The 21913-nt window shown below is 39.3% G+C and overlaps 1 protein-coding gene across 14 annotated transcripts in view; it reads right to left on the bottom strand.

The window, feature by feature from the left end:
- Positions 1-759: 759 nt before the first annotated feature.
- The window catches only part of LOC104656262 (heterogeneous nuclear ribonucleoprotein C), a 61506-nt gene continuing 40352 nt past the window's right edge, over positions 760-21913 (bottom strand). For 10 of the 14 annotated variants that reach the window (XM_030931510.1, XM_030931519.1, XM_030931509.1 and 7 more), the window contains 5 exons: positions 21441-21488; positions 4850-5007; positions 3399-3512; positions 2997-3157; positions 760-2897 (listed from right to left, as the gene is read on the bottom strand). In XM_030931510.1, the coding sequence (XP_030787370.1) occupies positions 2814-2897; positions 2997-3157; positions 3399-3512; positions 4850-5007; positions 21441-21488 (565 nt within the window). In that variant the 3' untranslated portion in view covers positions 760-2813. Of the gene's footprint in view, positions 2898-2927; positions 3158-3398; positions 3513-4849; positions 5008-21440; positions 21489-21913 lie in introns of those variants that run through there. The other 4 variants (XM_030931517.1, XM_030931515.1, XM_030931522.1 and 1 more) reach the window with 2 other exon arrangements.

Raw genomic sequence — 21913 nt, 5'->3', positions numbered from 1 at the left:
AATCAGAAATCCCTCAATTATTAACTGTCAGATCTAACCCCTTTACCTGCACCACCATGCCTACTATTCTGAATTTCTATTGAGTCAACTCAATTCTTACTTTGCAGGGCCCAGGGTTAAGTAATGTCACACTGACTAAAAGCATATCATCTGATAAATGGTCTTTAAAAACACTAGCTCCTTTCCCAAAAAGCCTGTACTTATCTGCATTGGATCAGATTTCAAAAAGCATTTTACCATATGGTATTTCAATCCCAGTATCTACTTGGCTACAGTTTTGGCCTAGGAACCTAAATGTCAACGTATTAAATGAGCACACCTGTGATTACAGAAAACCTAGAGTACTGTTGTCTTAAACACATGAGGATATTTAATCCACAGTAGCCTAAACCAAGAGTGTGAAACGACTTCCTCATCAACACAAACTAGATGTGTTAGTATTCCAACAATAAACCTACCATATGTATGTGTAGATTTTCAATGTGTGATCATGCTCTACAGCTATTTGCAAAAGTAATGGCGGCTAATTAAAAGTAATGGCAAAAGGCACAATTACTTTTGCACCAACCTAATATTAAGAAGTGCTTTCCACAGCTTCATTCAATATCTGCTTTCCTACAGAATTAAATGTATAGTTGGCCCTCCGTGTTCGTGGGTTTTGCACATGCAGATTCAGCCAACTATAGATCGAAAATACTAGGAAAGAAAAAACTTTAAAAAGTAATACAAATAAAAGTAGTTACAACTATTTACATACCATTTACATTTTATCAGGTATTTTAATGTAGCGATGATTTAAAGTATACAGGAGAATATGCATAGGTTACATACAAATACTATGCCATTCTATGTAAGGGACTTGAGCATCTGCAGATTGTGATATTCACAGCTAAATAGACTGCTCTGTGCAGGGACAGAGGCCCTACAGTGAAGTGAAAAGTAGACACTTGATTGTGGACTAATTTTTCCAGTATTTCCCAAAAACTTACAGCTAACAACATAATATTAAACATGTTTTATTAGCATCTTATACATCTGACACTCTCTCCTAAGCATCCAGTTTATTTTCTAGTCATGGGTTACTTACTAAAAGTCTGTGTAACATGAGCTCACATCAGATCAGAAAACATCAAGTGGGTAGTATTTTTGACCGAATTGACATACAAAAGAAATTGCCTGTATCATGTATATGGGCTCCAAGGGTAGTTCATAGTTCAGCCTCTTCATTCTTTTCTACTTTTGTCACCTGATATAGAAAATGATCTATAAAATCCTTATAAATAAGACATGAGTTTTGCCTGTAATGTATAGGATGAAAAAAGGCCAGTGCTGCATGCTATGAAACAATAGCAACTTTATAGGGGAATCCAAGGTCTGTGTGCACAAAAATTATAAATGCCATTTTCTGCTGTGCTGGAAAAACTGAAGTTTAAAACACAAATCAACTAAGCCTTTCAAGGATGAGGTATCACAACACTGGCAGCTGTTTAATATACTCATTTTAAGTAAGACTGGATGCTAAAAAACCAATCACTGTAATTAATAAAGTTGAGGGAAAACACAAAGATCAGCTAATAGGGGTAAAAGATCATTTAGGGTAAAATAAATGTAACATTCTTTATGTTCTCAATCACCTGGGAAGGCAGACTGTGGAGTATCAGGAAATAAGAGTTTTCTTATTTTCAACATGGAGGTATACACTTCAGAATTCAGAAGGTAACTGAGGCTATAAATAGTAATTAAAAGAACAAAACAGAAGAAAGCAGGGGGAGTTCCACTGTCCAGCTGTTGCAATTTTCCTGAAATCTTGTTTTTGAGTCTCTCCTATTTAAGGACAAAACAATTTAGCACACAACAAAAACCTCAAAAAGGGTGCCAGTTGGACCACAAAGCACTGAACTTTCATTAGGATGTAAAAGCCATTTTGAAAAACGATCTCCACTGTATGTCAAGTTATTTCACTCCTCAATGCAACATGCAACTCAATGAAATATAATTTGAGTAGTGTTGTGTTGGTATGCATCATGATTATGACTCCAAGAAAAATGTATCTAGTACATTCTAGAGGTTTTGTGGAGGACGCTGTAAAACAAAGTTTGAAGTAAACAATAATAAAATACAAAAATAAAAAACCAGGGTTTTTTTTCTCCAAATTCCTGGTTTAATAAGGACTTGTTTATTTTGAGGAAAAAAGGTCCCAAACATCAGGCTGTTCACAAAAATAACCCACAGTATCAACTTTAGAAAACAAATCTTAAGACTATAACACTAATTATTTTTCTAGAGGATGCATTTGACATGCCAACTCTCATTCACAAAAATACATTGTTACATTTGTGTTGAACTGCCCCACACAGCACACTAATGTGGGGGTGTAACACACATACTTCTAACTCAAAGCTGCTTTCAGGAGCTACTCAACTAAATGAGATTGCCTTTGCAGTTAGGGAAGCAACTACTGAACTTATGTATGAATGAATAGAACTGTACTCCCTGCATAACAAGAGATTATTTTGGAGACAGTTGATAAAAACCATACATCCTTTTTATTGTTAAGTCATAAAGAGGTATCAAAATTAAAAGCAAAAATTACAGGGTAAGACTTAACAAAACTACTAGGAGCGTCAAAGGAAGTGAAAATGGGACTAGGCGCGGGGCAATATGAATTAATGAACATGGGAAGGACAAGGATGGGGAGAACAGTGAGCATGTGCTGAAGATACTAGGGGAGAGGATCTGGTGAAAAATTTGATCTTAGACAAGCGCCTAGGTAAAGAAATAATGGGATAAGATTTCTAAACCCCACTATGTGCTTAAGAGTCATCCTCGCCATTGGCGCTGTCTCTGTCATCCTCTCCTTCCTCAGCCTCTTTTTCATCATCCTTGATCAACTCCAGCTGTGAGAAACAGACACAAATAGGATGGAGTTAGAGGCACTCCATGTGTCCCTGAGCCCCCCTCCACCACCTTTTTCTTTCCTTTCCCGTGGTTTTCACCTGGTCATCCCCCCGATCTTCATTATCATCATCATCCAGTAGGTCCCCCTCCTCAGCAGAGTCATCTGCACCCCCCTCAGACTCCATCTTCACATTAGTCTCATCTTTCTTCACGGAGCTGCTGCTCTGCTCCTCTTCTGACTTATCGTTCTTCATCTCTACTGGGGATGAGAAGGACAAGTCTGTCTAGGGGCAGTAATGTCCACAGGATGTAGACAATCCCCACTAAGGATCACAGAACTGCAGCACAAATCTACATCCTCCCACACAAATACCCTTCCCAATTCACACTCCCCAAGTTTCATATTACATTGCTTTATATTCCACTATTCCAACATATACTTTCAAGTGCCTTACGTAACTAACCCAACTATATACTCAACAAGCAGAAAACCCATTTACCTGCTTGTTTGCTCTGTTCCTTTTCAATTTTTTCCAGGTTTTCCAGGAGAGAATCCACTTTTTGTTTTATCTGGGTCAACTCCTTCTTAATGGCCTGAAGGTCATCTCCTTTCACTTTAACATAAACAAAATAATGGATTAAAATCAAATGTACAGAAGATATGAGTTAGCAAATACACTGGCACTAGACTACACCAGGAGCAACCAGGAAGAAACAGAGCCAGTACAGATTTCCCTGTAATAAAGGCCCTTGGTTCTACTATAAAGCACTTCCCGTAATTTTTTTTTTTTTTTTTTTTTAAATATCTTTTAGACCTGGGCTATCGCTACATTGCCCAGTTCTGAGTGCAGTGACTATTCACAGGTATGACCACAGTAAACTCCTGGCCTCATGCAATCCTCCCACCAGTCTAAATCCCCAGGGTCTTAGCCTCCCCCTAAGCATCTGGGGCTACAGGCATAAGCCACTGCATCAGACCTTCTGTTATGTTTTACTGCCTTTCATATTTCCAGTTACAGGAGTTCAATACACAAAAGTTAAAAAATCAGGCCGGGCGCGGTGGCTCAAGCCTGTAATCCCAGCACTTTGGGAGGCCGGGACGGGCGGATCGCGAGGTCAGGAGATCGAGACCATCCTGGCTAACACGGTGAAACCCCGACTCTACTAAAAACTACAAAAAACTAGCCGGGCGACGTGGCGGCGCCTGTAGTCCCAGCTACCCGGGAGGCTGAGACAGGAGAATGGCGTGAACCCGGGAGGCGGAGCTTGCAGTGAGCTGAGATCCGGCCACAGCACTCCAGCCTGGGTGACAGAGCGAGACTCCGTCTCAAAAAAAAAAAAAAAAAAGTTAAAAAATCAACATACTGAACACTATCTGAATTTTAGTTTTTAAATAACCCACAAAAAAAACCCTCAGAAACTTAACACACACCTCAACTACATAAAGTCAAATGACATCTTTCAAATCACCTAGCTGTTGCAGTCTAGAATTGGCCACTCAGTCACAATCTTGTCTCCTCCATTATTTTGGATTTTTAAAATTATTTTTCTTGAGATGGAGTTCGCTCTTGTCACCCAGGCTGGAATGCAATGGCACAATCTCGGCTCACTGCAACCTCTGCCTCCTGGGTAAAAGTGATTCTCCTGCCTCAGCCTCCCAATTAGCTAGGATAACATGCATGCACCACCATCCCTGGCTAATGTTTTGTATTTTCAGTAGAAATGGGGTTCCTCCACGTTGGACAGGCTGGTCTCGAACTCCCGACCTCAGGTGATCCGCCCGCTGGGCCTCCCAAAGTGGTGGGATTACAGGCATGAGCCACCACGCAGCTGGCCTCTTCCATTATTTTGAATACAGGAAGTTATGTGGCACAACAATATTTTAACTGCATTAGCTTCCCTATTTCAAAACACAAGAGATACCATAATGACAAAATGAAATAATACATACACTTTCCAGACTTGGAAGATCCCCGCTGTCCACTCTTAGAATTGAAGCCACTTTTGCCCCTTCGTGAGGTGTTTCCTGATACACGCTGGCGTTTCGAGGGCACTACAGCGCGAGCAATAGGAGGAGGAGGAGGTACACGTGCTGGGTAACTGTACATCCTATTGGGTAAAAGGAAAATGGAATTCATTCAAACCTAACATTATCTCAGCACAATTCAACATACCTTATGATAAATAATCAACGAATATTGTCTCTCAGTCATTTCTTTTTATTAAATTTCATTAAGAAGGCCAGCAAAAATCTCCATAGTGGGGTTTAGAAATCTTATCCTATTATTTCTTTACCTAGGCATATAAAATAGTTTTAATACTGCAGCAACTTTTCCTTAAGAAAAACATACATATCAAATTATATGGTTGGCTGGCCTTTAGCACTGGATATAAATGGTTTCTCTGTACTAGTGGAAGTATTATCAGGGTATTTATTATAATGAATAGCCTTTGTTTGGATCTTATTCTTTTCATATATACATTACAAAAAACAATTCACGTAAGGTCAAATACTCTTAAAAAGGTTCCAATTAAAAGGGTATGTAAACAGTGGTATTTAGCATTAGCGAAATCTGATTTTTTCACCCACAGAAGCACAGAAGTTATTACAACTAGTGATAAAAGGCTGAACCACATAAAATTTCAGATCTATAAAATCAGGGCAATTTCATGTAACTGAGGGAATCATAGCAAAATGTGCTGACTGAGTATAAATACTACTGGTATAAAATATCTCATATAAAAACAGGCAGTATCATTTCTAACTAAATTTACGCTTAATTCCAACAGGGCAGAGACCACTGTCTATCTTGTTCACTATTTACCTGTGTCTAAATTCACTGGCCAGTACACACTTAGCACTCAATAAATACTGGTTGTTCAACTAACTGATGTTTCTATTAGAAATCTTAATTTCAAATGTCTTGTAATAATAAATTTAGTACCCCAGTGATTGATAAAGATACTCAAAAGCAGTAGCTTGGTACACTTACATTTGTAAAGAGAAAATTCAAAACAGAACAAAATACTTCTTACATGGACATCAGTTCTAAACTTTCTACATTCCACATTATCATTTCCATTGTGGCAACATATGAAAAAGTCCTTTAATTCTACAAGCTTTTAAAAAATGCAACTAACTTAATGCAAAGGCCCAGGTACTCTACAAAAATACACCTACCAACTGCTCTGCCTAACTCCAAAGATTTCTTAAAAAATAAATGATATAATCAAGAACTTTAAAAATTTTATCATTTTTGTCATGATACTCCCTCTTATACATATACAATGGTGGCAAGTTATTCTGAGTTGTAGTATCTCCAATCTTCCTGTAGTGAAAATATTTACAAGTCTCATTGCTAATTCTCTCCTCTGTTAACCTAAAGTGTTTTCCACACTACATCAACAAAGTAATGTTTAATCTTGTCCCAAGAGTGGCTATAGACAGGAACATTTTCCTAAATTAAAAAAGAGCAAGGAAAGCTGAGGTGGAAGACTGGTTGAGCCCAGGAGGTGAGAGAACCATGACTGCTCCACCGCACTTGAACCTGGGGAACAGAGCAACACTGTCTCAAAAGGAAAAAAAAAAAAAAGTTGGCATTTCCCCTAAGTATGGTTAATCTGTTAGTTTACTCCATTCATGGGAATTAACACACACACAAAAAATACTAACTTTTTATTATCACTACTCCTTTCCCATTTTGACATAAAACTTTGCTCTTGACCAAAATATTTCAAAGTATGATACAGAAACTATAAAATATCAATGTTCAGAAACTGATACCCTTTGTGTGAGATAACACTTGCACAAATTGCATAGTAACAATTTCTGGAGGTAAATCAAAATGAGTTATCTGTATCCATGGGCATTAAACTAAGCTTAAGCCCCAGTCCAATGGATATAAATATCTAATCTACTTCCTAAGCCACTAACCTTCACCGGCACCCGCATCTAAACCAATGAGCTAGCTACCTAGTTCCCTACTGTCACTGGAATTTCCTTTTAAAACCTACTATTTCATCTGACCATAACCAAAATGAAGCAAGTAATACAGTTTTGTTCTGAATCTATGTAACAATCCCATGAACACAATTAGGAGTCAAATTCTCTACTTTTCTGAAGAAAAATATTTCACAATATTTCAGCCAGTAGGGCTTAAAGGGCTTTTAGTTACACAGAATACTGCTCAGGCAGAAATGGACTCTCATTCACATTTGAGGAAGTAGTCCTTGCCTTGAAAAATGTTGAGGATAAGTGTGAAAATAGAAAAAAAAACATACATAGTGTGACAACCTTTAAGTTAAAAGGGATATATGTTAAGAAGCTCAGTATGACTACTTCAAGCACCAGCTAAAAATTAACTAGAAATTCTCACTGAGAAAGCTATACAATAGGCAACAATAGCTGCTGATTATTTACTGATTAAGCCTAGGCAGTTTAAAATCTTTTACCAGGGGAAAAAGAATTAATTCTAGGAGAATTATAACTGCACCCATAATCAAACTCGATGGTAAGTGTTGGTATAAAATCAAGTCAGATTAAAAGTAATTAACTACCTCTTGAAAGAAATTAAAACATTCTAGAGACATTAATTACCTGAACAGATTAAGACAAAACACAGCCGGGCGCGGTGGCTCAAGCCTGTAATCCCAGCAATTTGGGAGGCCGAGACAGGCGGATCACAAGGTCAGGAGATCGAGACCATCCTGGCTAACACTGTGAAACCCCGTCTCCACTAAAAAATACAAAAAAACTAGCCGGGTGAGGTGGCGGGAGCCTGTAGTCCAAGCTACTTGGGAGGCTGGCGGAGCTTGCAGTGAGCTGAGATCTGGCCACTGCACTCAGCCTGGGCAACAGAGCGAGACTCCACCTCAAAAAAACAAACAAACAAAAGACAAAACACACCAGCCAGGCATGGAGACTCATGCCTGTAACCCCAACATTTTGGAAAGTGGAGGCAGGCAGATTACGAGGCCAGGAGTTCAAGACCCGCCTGAACAACATGATGAAACCCCATCTGTACCAAAAATACCAAAATTAGCTGGGCGTGCTGGCACACACCTGTAATTCTAGCTAATCAAGAGGGCTCAGGCAGGAGAACTGCTTGAACCCGGAAGGCAGAGGTTGCAGTAAGCTGAGATCATGCCATTGTACTCCAGCCTCAGTGACAGAGCAAGACTCCCTTTTAAAAAAAGAAAAAAAAGAAAAAACACACCAGCTAGATGCAGTGGCACACCTGTAATCCCAGCTACTCAGGAGGCTTGAACAGAGGAAGGAAGCAGAGGGGGTTGCAGACAGCCACTGTGCTCCAGCCTGGGAGACAGAGTAAAAGCTTTTATCTCCCCTACCACAAAAAAAAGAATGTCTACCCCAATCTCCAAATGTAAAAGCATTACAAGACACATACTAAGAAAAGGTTTTCAGAGAGAAGATTCTTAAATCAAAATTCTGACCGTAAGACATTAGCTGCAACACAGTGACATTTCCTGGGCCTCAAAAACCTGACTAATAATACATGTCAACACTATACCAGAGTAGAAAAAATTAGAAGTTAATCTATTAATAAAGCTATCATTTGGTGCATGGACTTACTTAATGGACCACAGCTGGTTCTCATCTTAAAAATGTCAACAGATTTTGCCGGACAGGGTGGCTGACACCTGTAATCCCAGCACTCTGGGAGGTTAAGGCGGGCTGCTCATTTGAGGCCAGGAGATGGAGACAGGCCTGACCAACGTGGTGAAACCCAGTGTCTACTAAAAATACAAAAACTTAGCCAGGTGTGGTGGCACACTCCTGTAATCTCAGGTACTGAGGGGGCTGAGGGACAAGAATCGCTTGAACCTAAGAGGTGGAGGTCGTAATGAGTCAAGATCGCACCACTGCACTCCAGCGTGGATTACAGAGTTAAGACTCCGTCTCAAAACAAAAATTAAGAGAACCAAAGGAGCCGTTTTTTTCCATTCTAGCTCCAGTAAATACTAGTTAAATGAACTACCAATTGATGATAGACATCTGCCTCAAACTCTTAACTGTGTAGATAAAAAGAAACACCGATATAAAAGTTTAATATAGGTTTACATTACAATTTAAATAAAAATACGTCAAACCTGTGACCCAGAATACAATCTATTCATAACGTAGTTGGAATTCTTGCTTTTGTGCTTAAAAATAAAATCAACCAGCAAAATTTCTGTACCTTGTGTTTTATTTCTAAACTGAAATAGATGATTTCTAATGTTATTTGCAAGTACTTCACCACAAACATCTGTCTTCGTTAGTCTAGCACCAGTTTACCCGGATACTATCAACTGCAAGCACCAGTCATTTAAAATATAAAATGATTAAACTGTAAACCAGTATCTCATTTGCTCACCACTGGAGCTATACAAGGTATTCACCACATGGGGAAACTCTAACATAATTTTTAAAGAAAATATAATTCTGGTAATTAAGGGGGAAAAAATGGAAACAGGTTATTACCACATTATTGGGTTAGCCTTGTCCAAAGATCACTGATACGGGTTGGGGAACACCACATACATCCCTACTACCAAAGAATAGGTAGCAATAGCTCCTATATTGAGCCAATGGCATCAATCAATAATTGGTTCTGTAATATTCTATCAGAAAGAATTACAGACATTAGTATTTAGGGATATTTTTGCAAATTCTAAGTCATTTGACTGAAAATGGCTCCACTGACTGACAACTTGGAAACAGAGAAGAAAAAATACATTAAATGTACATACTTATTTTAAGAGGAATAAAATTTGACATCTTAAAATATGCAAGATAGCATATTAAGGGAAAAAGTGGTTTCATTAGGAAACTATCTTAACACAAAACCAGACAATTTGAAAATGCATCTGAAAACTGAGTCAAAAAGAATCTAGTCTGTAACATGCAGGTTGCTTGAGTCCTAGATCAATCCTCAATTCAGAAATTTGACTGGATTGAAGACTGTTTTAAGAAAGGGGAAAAAAAAAATCCCTGGCTTTTGCTTCTGTATATGGCCTCAGCCTCCTAAGTAGCTTGGATTACAGGTACACGAAAATTACCAAAACAAGCCAAATTAGGTTTTGTAATTTTTCTAGAGATGGGGTTTCACCATGTTAGCCATGCTGGTCGTGAACTCCACCAGTCTCAACCTCCCAAAGTGCTGCAATTACAGGCATGAGCCACCGTGCACAAGTACCAAAGAATTTTAACATTACTCATTTGTCGTGATATTCAACAATACACATACTCCCACATGTCAGTGTCAATGTTCACCGAAGATAAAATTTTAAACCAATAGTGTGGTGCAATTTTTATTTTTTAAACAACTGAAATTTAGGCTAGGTGTAGTAGTTCATGCCTTTAATCCTAGCACTTTCGGAGGCAGAGGCAGACAGATTGCCTGAGGTCAGGAGTTAAAGAGACCAGCCTGGTCAACACGGCGAAACCCAGTTTCTACTAAAATACAAAAAAATCAGCAGTGTGTGTGGCATGCACCTATAGTCTCAACTACTCAGGGGGCTGAGGCACGAGAACTGCTTGAACCTGGGAGGCAGAGATTGCAGTGAGCTGAGATCGCACTACTGCATTCCAGCCTGTGAGACAAAGCGAAACTGTCTCAAAAAAAAACTGAAATTGAGTCACATGCAGTGGCTCTGTGTAATCCCAGCACTTTGGAAGGCCAAGGCAGGCAGACTGCTTGAGCCCAGAAGATCAAGACCAGCCTGTGAGACAAACAAAAAAAAAAATTGCATTGGCTTATGCCCGTAATCCCAGCACTTTGGAAGGCCGAGGCAGGCCGATCATGACGTCAGGAGTTCAAGACCAGCCTGGCCAACATGGTGAAACCCCATCTCTACAAAAATACCAAAATTAGCTGGGTATGGTGGCGTGTGCCTGTAATCACAGCTGCTTGGGAGGCTGAGGCAGGAGAATCACTTGAACCCAAGAGGAGGAGGCTGCAGTGAGCCAAGACCGCGCCACTGCACTCCAGCCTGGCGACAGAGTGAAGCATTTACAAGGAAGGAAAGGAGGAAGGGAGGAAGGAAGGGAGGAAAGAAAAAGAAAAAATAAAAAGAAAAAAAATTAAGTATTTTTAAAATTAAAAAAAGCTGAAATTACATAACAGTATTTTGAAGAACATAAGCCCATTGATTCCTTTATTCTCATTCCTTTATTCTCATTTTATCAAGATAGAAGAGTAAAATACAATAAAATAAATTACAAAAATAAAATACAGTAAAATAAAATACAAAAAAAATCCTTACAATAAACTTGCTTTCAAGGAACAGATATGATTGCTAGGGAACAGAGTGAAGGAAAAGTGGTTGAAGACAAAGGTGGGGAGAGAATTGGGAACTACTTCTATCTTGGTTATAGTGATGGTTATATGACTATGCATTTTGTAAATCAAATCTGATGCAGGAATTATACACCAAAAGGGTGATTTTTTATTGTATGTTTTCTATGCTGACTCCAATTTACCTTTCCATTCACTTGAAATATCTGTGTAAGATTTCTGCCTTTACCAGTACCTACCTTTGTCAAAGGTCACCAATGACACTGCTAATTCAAAAAGACATTTTCTAAATTCTTCCACTATTAATGACATCTGACAGAGCTCGTCTGCCTTTCAACTCTTTTGACATATATTCATACAGCTTCCAAGATACTTCATGCTTCTGTGTTTTGTCCTATTTTTCATTTTGGCATTTTCAATCTCCTTTGCTCATTTTTTCCTTATCACCACATTCTTTAAAGGTCACAGTACCCCCAGAATCTCTTTTCTGTTTCCACTCATCCAGTATTGCGGTTTTATAAACTCTAAGCAGATGACTCCCTTAGAACCATATAAACAACTGCTTAATCTCTTTCCAAATGGATCAACTTTAACATGTCCACAACTGATCTATGATATTTGCTTCTCACCTTAGCTCCTCCCAATCACTGTCACTGTAAATTCCATAATTCCAGTTGTCCAGACAAAAACGCGGGCTACATCTTTGATTCCTCTCTCAGGCCTCACAACACAAGCAAATTTCTCAGCATCACCTTCAAAATCCATCTGCTTTTCATCACTCCCATTGCCATTTCTGTGGTCCCACCAAAAATCACTGCTTCTCTGGTGGATAAATCTAACAGCCACCTATTATCTTTCTCAATAAGACTGATCTTGTTAAAATATGACTAAGACCCTCCCATTCTCTTCACAAAGCCCTCTAATAGCTTCCCATCTCATTCAAAGTAAAAGCTAAAGACATTATGCCTTATGCCACCACGCCCAGCTAATTTTTTGTATTTTTGGTAGAAATGGAGTTTCACCATGTTAGCCAGGCTGGTCTCGAACTCCTGACCCTCAGGTGATCCACCCGCCTCGGCCTCTCAAAGTGCTAGGATTACAGACGTGAGCCACCCCTCCCACTCCCAGCCTCTATTTCTTATTATAGTATTCCTGCTATATACAATGCCTCACAGCAGGATCATAACAAATTAATAAATGAAGTTCCCAACTGGCTTCTAGGAAATAATAGTCCATAAATCACACAATCAACAACGTGTAACAAACCAAACTCTATCTATGTAATAGCTGAAAAGCCAGAGGATTGCTGTTTTGATTTTCTAGCTTGATAAAGACCAAGGGAGAGGATTTCCCAATGAGAATCAGATAAAAGTTGAATATCATACTTTACAAAAAAATTGAATATATTTTCAAGGTTTTTTTTTAAATCAGCTATTGGCCAGGCCCAGTGGCTAATACCAGGAGTTTGAGACCAGCCTGGGCAACATGGTGAAACCCCGTCTCTACTAAAAATACAAAAAAAAAAAAAAAAAAAAAAAAAAGTCAAGTGTAGTGGTGGGCCTGTATTCCAGGAACTCAGAGGAGGATGATCCTTTGAAACTGGGAGGTAAAGGGTGTAGTGTCAGATATTGTACTCAGAGTCTTGTTTCCAGAATATATAACAAATCCTATACAAAAATCGGCAAAGCATCTGAACACATTTGTGGAAGAGTAAACAAATGGCTGGGCCAGGGGCAGTGGCTCACACCTGTAATCCGAGCACTTTGGGAGGCCAAGGCAGGCAGATCACCAGGTCAGGAGATGGAGAGCATCCTGGCAAACACGGTGAAACCGCGTCTCTACTTAAAAATACAAAAAAATGAGCCAGGCGTGGTGGCGGGTGCCTGTAGTCTCAGCTATTCGGGAGGCTGAGGCAGGAAGAATGGTGTGAACTCAGAAGACAGCTTGAGATTGTGCCACTGCACTCCAGCTTGGGTGACAGAGGGAGACTTGGTTTCAAAAAAACAAGGGAGGGAGCTGGAAAGCACATGAAAAGACATTCAATATTTTAGAAGAAAATGCAATTAAATTCTGACTTAGATACCACTACACTCTAGAATGGATAAAAGCCAAGAGACAGATATGAATGTAAGTGGAGGAACTGGAACCTTCCACATGACTGATGAGAATGTAAAAGGGTACAGCCACTTTTGGTAAACAGTTTGGCTGTTGGTCAAGCTGACCATATAATCACCATACAACTCAGCACTTCTCATAGGTACACATACTTAAAAGAAATGAAAACACATGACCATACAAAAATTTGCATACCAACCTCCATAGCAGATTCTCTTTTCTTTTATTTTTCTTTTTTTGAGACAAAGTCTCGCTCTGTCGCCCAGGCTGGAGTGCAGTAGCGTGATCTCAGCTCACTGCAAGCTCCGTCTTCCAGGTTCATGCCATTCTCCTGCCTCAGCCTCACCAGTAGCTGGGACTACAGGTGCCTGCCACAAGGCCTGGCTAATTTTTTGTTTTTAGTAGAGACGGGGTTTCACCGTGTTAGCCAGGATGGTCTCGACCTCCTGACCTCGTGATCTGCCCATCCCGGGCCTCCCAAAGTGCTGGGATTACAGGCGGGCGCCACCATGCCTGGCCACAGCAGCACTTTCAAAGATGTACCAAAAACCTCAAATGTCCATCAACTAACTAAAGAATAAACAAAATGCAGTAACCATAAAAGGAAAGGAAGTACTGATACATGGTACAACATGGATGAACCATGAAAATATTCTAAGAGGACAAAGCCAGTCACAAGACACATATTGTACAATTCCATTTATATGAATGCCCCAAACAGGCAAATCCGTACAGAAATAATTTATTTGCAGTGTGATAGAATGTTCTAAAATTAGATCATGTTCCTAACTGCACAACTCTGAATTTACTAAAGTGAACTATATACTTTAAATGGATGAATCTTCTGGTATATGAATTAAATCTCAATAACGCTAAATTAAGGAAAGAAAAAGCAACACTAGTTGGGCATGATGGCTCAAGCCTGTAATCCCAGCACTTTGGGAGGCTGAGGCAGCCGGATCTCTAGGTCAGGTGTTCGAGACCAGCCCGGCCAACCAAAAACCCCGTCTCTACTAAAGAGTCGGGCGTGGTGGTGTGTGCCTGTCATCCCAGCTACTCGGGAAGCTGAGGCAGGAGAATTGCTTGAACCCAGGAGGCAGAGGTTGCAGTGAGCTGAGATCGCACCACTGCACTCCAGTCTGGGCAATAGGGTGAGACTCCATCTCAAAAAGAAAAGCAACACCAAGGAGGCTAACAAAATCTACCTGAAGAATGCCCTCAAGAAGATTTGTAAACACCAGTATTGGGTAAAAATTGAATCAGAACACCACTCAACTCAGTCATACAGCAGACTGATTCAGACCCAAATGCCTCTCCTACAAAGAAGTATCTCCTACCTACTCAACAAGTCCAGGACACAATAAGAAACTAATCTAAAAGTAATACTAAGAAATAAACATTTTATCAAAATTTAAGTCCAGCCAGATGCCAGGGCTCATGCCTATAATCCCAGCACTTCTTGGAGGCCAAGGTGGACACATCGTTTGAGCTCAGGAGTTCAAGATCAGCCTGGGCAACACAGCGAAACCTAATCTCTACTAAAAATACAAAAATTAACCAGCCATGGTGGCATGTGCTTGTAGTCCCAGCTACTCAGGAGGCTGAGATAGGAGAACTGTTTGAAGCCGGGAGGCAGAGGTTGCAGTGAGCTGTGATATGCCACTGCACTTGAGCCTGGGCAACAGAGCCAGATCATGTCTCAAAAAACAAAAAAGTCTAATAACTGATTTATGCCAAAAGTGTATACTAATCTATGTCACCATCTAAAAATCCTTCTGGCACCTATATGTATGACACACAGGTTCCCAAAACAAAGATATAATAGTGTAGCTATAAGCAAATCCAAAACTTCCAAGCCCAGAGTGCCCTCTCCACCTAAAATGACACGTCTCAGAGTCATCTGTTAGCTTTTCAAAGTAGCCTAGAAGTCTCCTACTCTCTGAAACACATGCCTTTCAATGCATAAAGTCCCCAGTTTTCAAAATTCAAATAACGTACTTTGGCACTCTCTCCCTTCATAAATATAAACAAACCCATCTCTCAGGTACCGTATTACTCAAAAACATCTGAAAAACAGAAAAGGAGGTCAAGGTGTCTGCTAATCTAAACTCAGTAAGATGAAGGTTCTCCTTCAACGCATATTCTATGTTAATCCAAAGCCTAAGGATTTGTATGCCCAGAACAAAATTAGGGCTCAAAGATTAATAGTTGAAGAAATGATGGTTTGACTGTTCTGTCTTGAATTTCAATGGTTTCATTTCAACTGATTTTCTCTCTCTACCAAGATACCTTCCTAGAAAAGTCAGGTAGAATAAAAATCAGCAGCAAAATTGCTTTTCTCCTCGAAATTGTGATGGCACAAACTGTGAAACCTCCCTTCATATAACCATTAATGGCATAATCTATCATCTAGTCACAAAAGATAAAATCTCAGCTTTTGACTATTATTTTCCTACAAGCACCTACTTTCATACCTTTAGTCCAACCAACCACATCAAGACATATTCTATGTTATGTCATACTACTGTTATGGCTACTACTACTTCAAAAATTCTCCCAACCTCCTCTCCTCCATTCCAACATTTACACGTTAACACATCTTTTTTCCTCCAGCCACAGGGCTGTTTCTAAAATATCATCTATAGGACACAATCCCAGAACATGTTATACAAAGCCTTTACAACTAACATTCTTTACAATTTTGTTTTTACAGTTGGCTGCTCCCCAAACGCATTAGGGCCCCTCACAAATCTTTGTTACATGTGTCATCTTTGACCTGTGAGTTCTTGAAGATTTGTCTATTTCTACTGCACTGACATATTAATATATTTAGCTATGGAATAATAACAGCACTCTGAAAACCTGTAATGAAAGAATTTCATACTCCAGTTACTTATATACTGTATTACTAGTCATGCACCATATGCAAAATGAGTTAAGCTGAAAAAGTCTTCAGAAAGACCATTGAACTAAACCAGTCTTTTTGAACCAGGTTTCTTGTTCACCAGGTGTGCACCATGTCTCCACTATCATAATAAAGCCTGTTATCAAACCTGCCAATTTATTGGCATTTTCTGTTTTGTGTAGCCCCAAGTTCTCCAAATAAGAATGAAAAGACGCCAGGTGCAATGGCTCACATCTGTAATCCCAGCACTTTGGGAGGCCAAGGCAGATCACCTGAGGTCAGGAGTTTGAGACCAGTCTGGCCAATATGGTGAAACGTCTCTATTAAAAATAGAAAAAAATAGTAATTAGCCAGGCATGGTGGTAGGCACCTGTAGCCCCAGCTAATTGGGAGGCTGATGCAGGAGAATCACTTGAAACTGGGAGGTGGAGGCTGCAGTGGGCCAAGATCCAGCCTGGGCAATAGTGCAAGACTCTGTCTCAAAAAAAAGAAAGAAAAAGATGAGAAGAAAAGAGCTGACAGTAAATCAGTCTCTATGAAGGCTAGCAAGATGTCCCACAATGACTGAGAGTTTTAACTCTAAAAAGTGTCCATCCTCAGGCGTAGGAGTTACCTTTTGAGGCTGGTAGCACCAGAGTTTTATTTATGTCCTGATTTATTTATTTATTTATTTAGTATCCTGATGTAGGGTCCACGAGATATGACAAAAAAGAATGACTGTCCATAAGTCAGTGATGTATCCTTTTTCAACTGAAATGTCACATCTGTTTTCAATTGAAATGTCATTCACATACCATAAAATTCAACATTTAAAAGGGTGCCGCTCCGTGGTTTTTATTAGTTCTGCAATATCACCACTATCTAATTTGAGAACAATTTCATAGGTGATCAATTATAAGGGAAAGTGGTGCTGCAATTTATTACATCTGAAGAAAATATATCTAGTTTTTATCTATAGTTTTAGTATGAAAACACAGTAGTATTTGTGGCACAAATCGGAACACATATACATCAAGTCTTTTATGAGAATTTTTTAAAGAATAGTGCCAGGTTTGGCCAGGCACAGTGGCTCACGCCTGCAATCCCAGCACTTTGGAAGGCCAAGGTGGGTGGATCATGAAGACAAGTCAGGAGTTCGAGACTAGTCTGGCCAACATAGTGAAACCCCATCTCTACTAAAAATACAAAAAATTAGCCAGGTGTGGTGGTGTGCACCTGTAATCCCAGCTACTCGGGAGGCTGAGGCAGTAGAATCGCAAGAACCTGCGCACCAGAGGTTGCAGTGAACCGAGATCGCACCACTGCATTCTAGCCCAGGCGACAGCATGAGGCTCCGTTTCAAAAACAAAAAAGCAGCATAGTGCCAGGGTAGCTGTTGATGAACGTCAATTTCATGTACATGCCAGATCTATTTTTAGATATATTTTTAGAGTACTTCCCAATCTTGCTTAAAAGATCTATTTTTAGAGTACTTCCCAATCTTACTTTTTAAAAGACTCTTCAGTAACTATAGCTTCAATAACTACAGCTTTGAATACTCGTGCATTCCCAACATCGTGATAAAAATTCACTTTTATTACAACACTTTTCACAAAACAAAACCAGTGCCTTCAAATGAGTAATATTAAAAGAGGGCGGGGTGCAGTGGTTCACACATGTCATCTCAGCACTTTACGTGGCCAAGGCAGGAAGATCTCGAGCCCAGGCGGGTGGACCGCCTGAGGTCAAGAGGTCAAGACCGGCCTGGCCAACGTGGAGCAACAGTCTCCACTGAAAAGACAAAAATCAGTTGAAAATACAAGAACTAGTTGTGTGTAGAGGTGCACACCTGTAATCCCAGCTACCTGGGAGACTGAAGCAGGAGAATCACTTGAACCCAGGAGGAGGCAGAGGTTGCAAGCTGAGATCAACCCACTGCACTCCAGCCTGAGTGCCAGAGTACGGCTCCATCTCAAAAAAAAAAGAAAAAAAAAAGAAAACCTCCTGGACACTGATTTTTACTCCCATTTACATAGGAAGACCCAGAGCTTTCAAATACCTCTGAGCCAATTTCCCATCTTCTTTTATTAAACAATTTAACATAGTCAATGCAGTATCACTATGTTACCATTTAGAATAAACTTCTAAACTTTATTAAGATGAATCTTCAGAATCACTTCTGGGAAGATATTAATACCATTTTTCTAAGTTGTTATTCCACCAGGTTATACCCAACCTATTTCCCAGGTCCAAACTGACCTAATGTTTTCCAAACCAGCAAAAACTCCTGTATCTGCCCGTCTCCCCACTAACCAAACACTCCTCCTCCTTTCACCTTCATTAACATCTATCCTATAAGACATGGACTCAATTCTCCAACCCAACTTGAGTAAGTTCCCTTCATGTGGACACCTCCTAAAATTCATTTTCCCAACAAAGATCTCAGTACTATAAAAGTCAGCTCTTTGCCAGCTATTACCTAGTTGCTCCACTAGTTATCAGTTATCATTATCTATTAGCTGACATTAGAACAAAAGTTAGACATTAAAAGCTGACATTAGAACAAAATAAGATTACTTTTCACTGACACTCAATAGAACTCAGTAGAACAAAAAAAGACATTACTTTTCACTGACACACAATATGCAGCAATATATCAGACAGTAACTACCAGCATCAGCTGGGGCAAAAATAATTGCGGTTTTGCTTTTTACCGTTCAAAGAAGAATTACGTTTGCTCCAACCTAATATATTTTTGTCTACTGAAAAACTAAAGAGGTCACCAATTTAAGACCCAATGGCATTGGTAAAAAATGTGAAGACATTTCTGCAAACATGTGATTTCTTTAGATTCCCTGCAGTATGTATCTCATTTTCTCAACTAATGTTTTCCAAAGTCCTCGCTCAAATTTTCAAAAAATCCTTATTCACAATGTGCCTTGCCAAGGAAAGACTTCTTAATGTGAACTATTTAACTATTTAATGAGAAGACTGCCACCGTATACTGCTAAAACTTGATATACTCATAATTTAAAACATCAACTGAGAGTCCATGACATCCCTGAAATTATACCCACAAAGTGTGAGTTTATTAAATTGGTCTGAATTGAGCCATGACAAAGAAATAGGATAATACTACACAGAAATACAACCACTTCCGTACTCTTTGCATCAATGATTCTCAACTCTGACTGGACAAAAGAATGCACAGAAAGCACTGAAAAATATTCTAGTACTTAAGAAAGTCTGCAAAAGACTAGTTCTTTAAGAACCCCTATAGGAGAAGTTGGCATGAGTATGTTTTAAATGCGGTCAAGCAATTACCATATGCAGGAAGGATAAAGAGCAGATGCTTCAGACAAACTCACTGGGTTTCGGTGCCTTCAAGACACCTGACCAATAACCCATTTATGCCTAGTGTTCCATTACTGGAATGCTAAGCTTGTTGGAGTTATTTATACCCTACTGCGTTAGGTCTGCATTACCAAGGTCTGCATTACCAAGGTCTGATTGCAAAAATTCAAAAAATTGCAATCTCAGTAATAAATGGGTTTAGTTCATTACTAAAGAAAAGTCCTGATTTATTTTCAACTGTAAGTTCTGCATTGATTCTGATTTTATTTTTTGAGACCGAGTCTCACTCTGTCACCTAGGCTGGAGTGCAGTGGCGCAATCTCAGCTCACTGAAACCTCCATCTCCCGGGATCAAGCGATTCTCCTGCATCATCCTCCTGAGTAGCTGGGACTACAGGTGCACGCTACCATGCCCAGCTAATTTTTTATTTTTTAGTAGAGACAGGGTTCCACCATATTGGCCAGGCTGGTCTTGAACTCCTGACGTCGTGATCCACCCGCCTTGGCCTCACAAAGTGCTGGGATTACAGCCGTGAGCCACCGTGCCCGGCCAATTTTTATTTTTTAAGAATTTCAAAATTTTCAACAAAAATAAAAATAATTACAAAACTCCTTAGTTTTCAAAATGTTCATACATAACTGTAAAAATACGAGGAAATGGCCAGGCACAGTGGCTCACACCTGTAATCCCGGCACTTTGGGAGGCCAAGGTGAATTAATCACCTGAGTTCAGCAGTTCGAGACCAGCCTGGTCAACATGGTGAATGAAACCCAGTCTCTACTAAAAATACAAAAATTAGATGGGGGTGGTGGTGCATGCCTGTAATCCCAGCTACTTGGGAAGCTGAGGCAGGAGAATAGCTTGAACCGAGGAGGCGGACGTTGCAGTGAGCCAAAATCACGCCACTTCACTCCAGCCTGGGTGACAAGAGCAAGAGTCCATCTTAAAAAAAAAAAAAAAAAAAAAAAAAAAAATCTGAGGAAACCACTAATGTCAAATAAAAAAAAAAAATTTTGATGATGCATTAAGCATGCTCAACTGCACCATCTTAATAGGGCATTCAAGGCCCTTTACAATCTGGATTTAAATTCTTTTTCAGGTCTTACTCTTCTGGCCTTTTAATGACTACCTACCATATTCTATGAGGTTATTTCTCAAACAGAAAGTGTATACTTTCATGTCTGACATTTCCAGTGTATACTCTATGGTATTTAACGGCCGACTTGATTCCTTTACATAACTCCCATGCATGACTGATTAACTCAGTTCAAACGTTAAGCATTCGCCAATCAGTAATTTTTATTCCAAAATCAGAGACGGAATTGTTATATACAGTAATAACATTAAAATACTAATGATTGGAATACTGGCATTCTAAGACAAATAGTAGTACTATGCTTCATATAAAGTAATGTGCTTTATATATTGCATTTTTAAAGTGTATTGCATGTAATAGTTTGCTCCATATACTTACATATACTGCATGAATTTAAACACAACAAGCCAAATAAGTCTAACATTTACTTCATGTTAACTGAGACTGGTATCAGATTGCCAATGTGGTAACACTCTTAAACACATCATTCTATTTCCTGTTTAGTATTTGCTATCATCAGTTCTAAATGTATTACCCAAAGCCACCCATAACCCAGTCCCTAGTCACCACACTCAGCGAATTCTTTTGTATTTTTAGTAGAAACAGGCACTATGAAATAATGCATTAAAATCATTATCACCCTACCTAATAATCTACTTAAGGTTTTTTTTTGTTTTGGAGGAAAGGGAATATGTTTGAAAACATCTTTGATGTTCATCGCCACAAACTAGAAAAACAAAATGGTTCTCATTAATAGCTGTTTAGCAGAAAGACAAAACACTTTTAACATACCTATCATAATAGTCCCGTTGAAAGTCATAGTCCAAGTCAAAAGAGGAGCTGAAAAATAAATACCGAAAAGGGTTAATTTGGAAATGTTGCTACTAATTCACAACATCAGGTGAGGGGAGAACCATGCCAAATAAACCACAACAGACAGATCAACAAGATTAGCACTGAATGATCCCCAATCATTCATACAATAAATCACTCAATTCCAATCACCTTAGACCACTGGAAATGTAGTGGTCAAATTGGTAATTCAGGTTAAAATTCACTAAGATTTTCACATACGACATAGTTAAACTGAACACTGAAAAACAGAACGGTAAACTAAACATTTGTATATCACACTTCTTCCCTCTCTTACTCTCTGGTGTCTTAGAAGCTCAACCATCCTGTAGAAGTACTTCAGGCTATGCTATAAATATCAAACTACTCTTAAATATCAATAGCAAAAACCTCAGGGATTTTTAATTCTCTAG

This window comes from Rhinopithecus roxellana, chromosome 5 (assembly GCF_007565055.1).
Source record: "Rhinopithecus roxellana isolate Shanxi Qingling chromosome 5, ASM756505v1, whole genome shotgun sequence".
NCBI classification, from domain to species: Eukaryota; Metazoa; Chordata; class Mammalia; order Primates; family Cercopithecidae; genus Rhinopithecus; species Rhinopithecus roxellana.
This window is presented reverse-complemented; position numbering and strand designations above follow the sequence as displayed.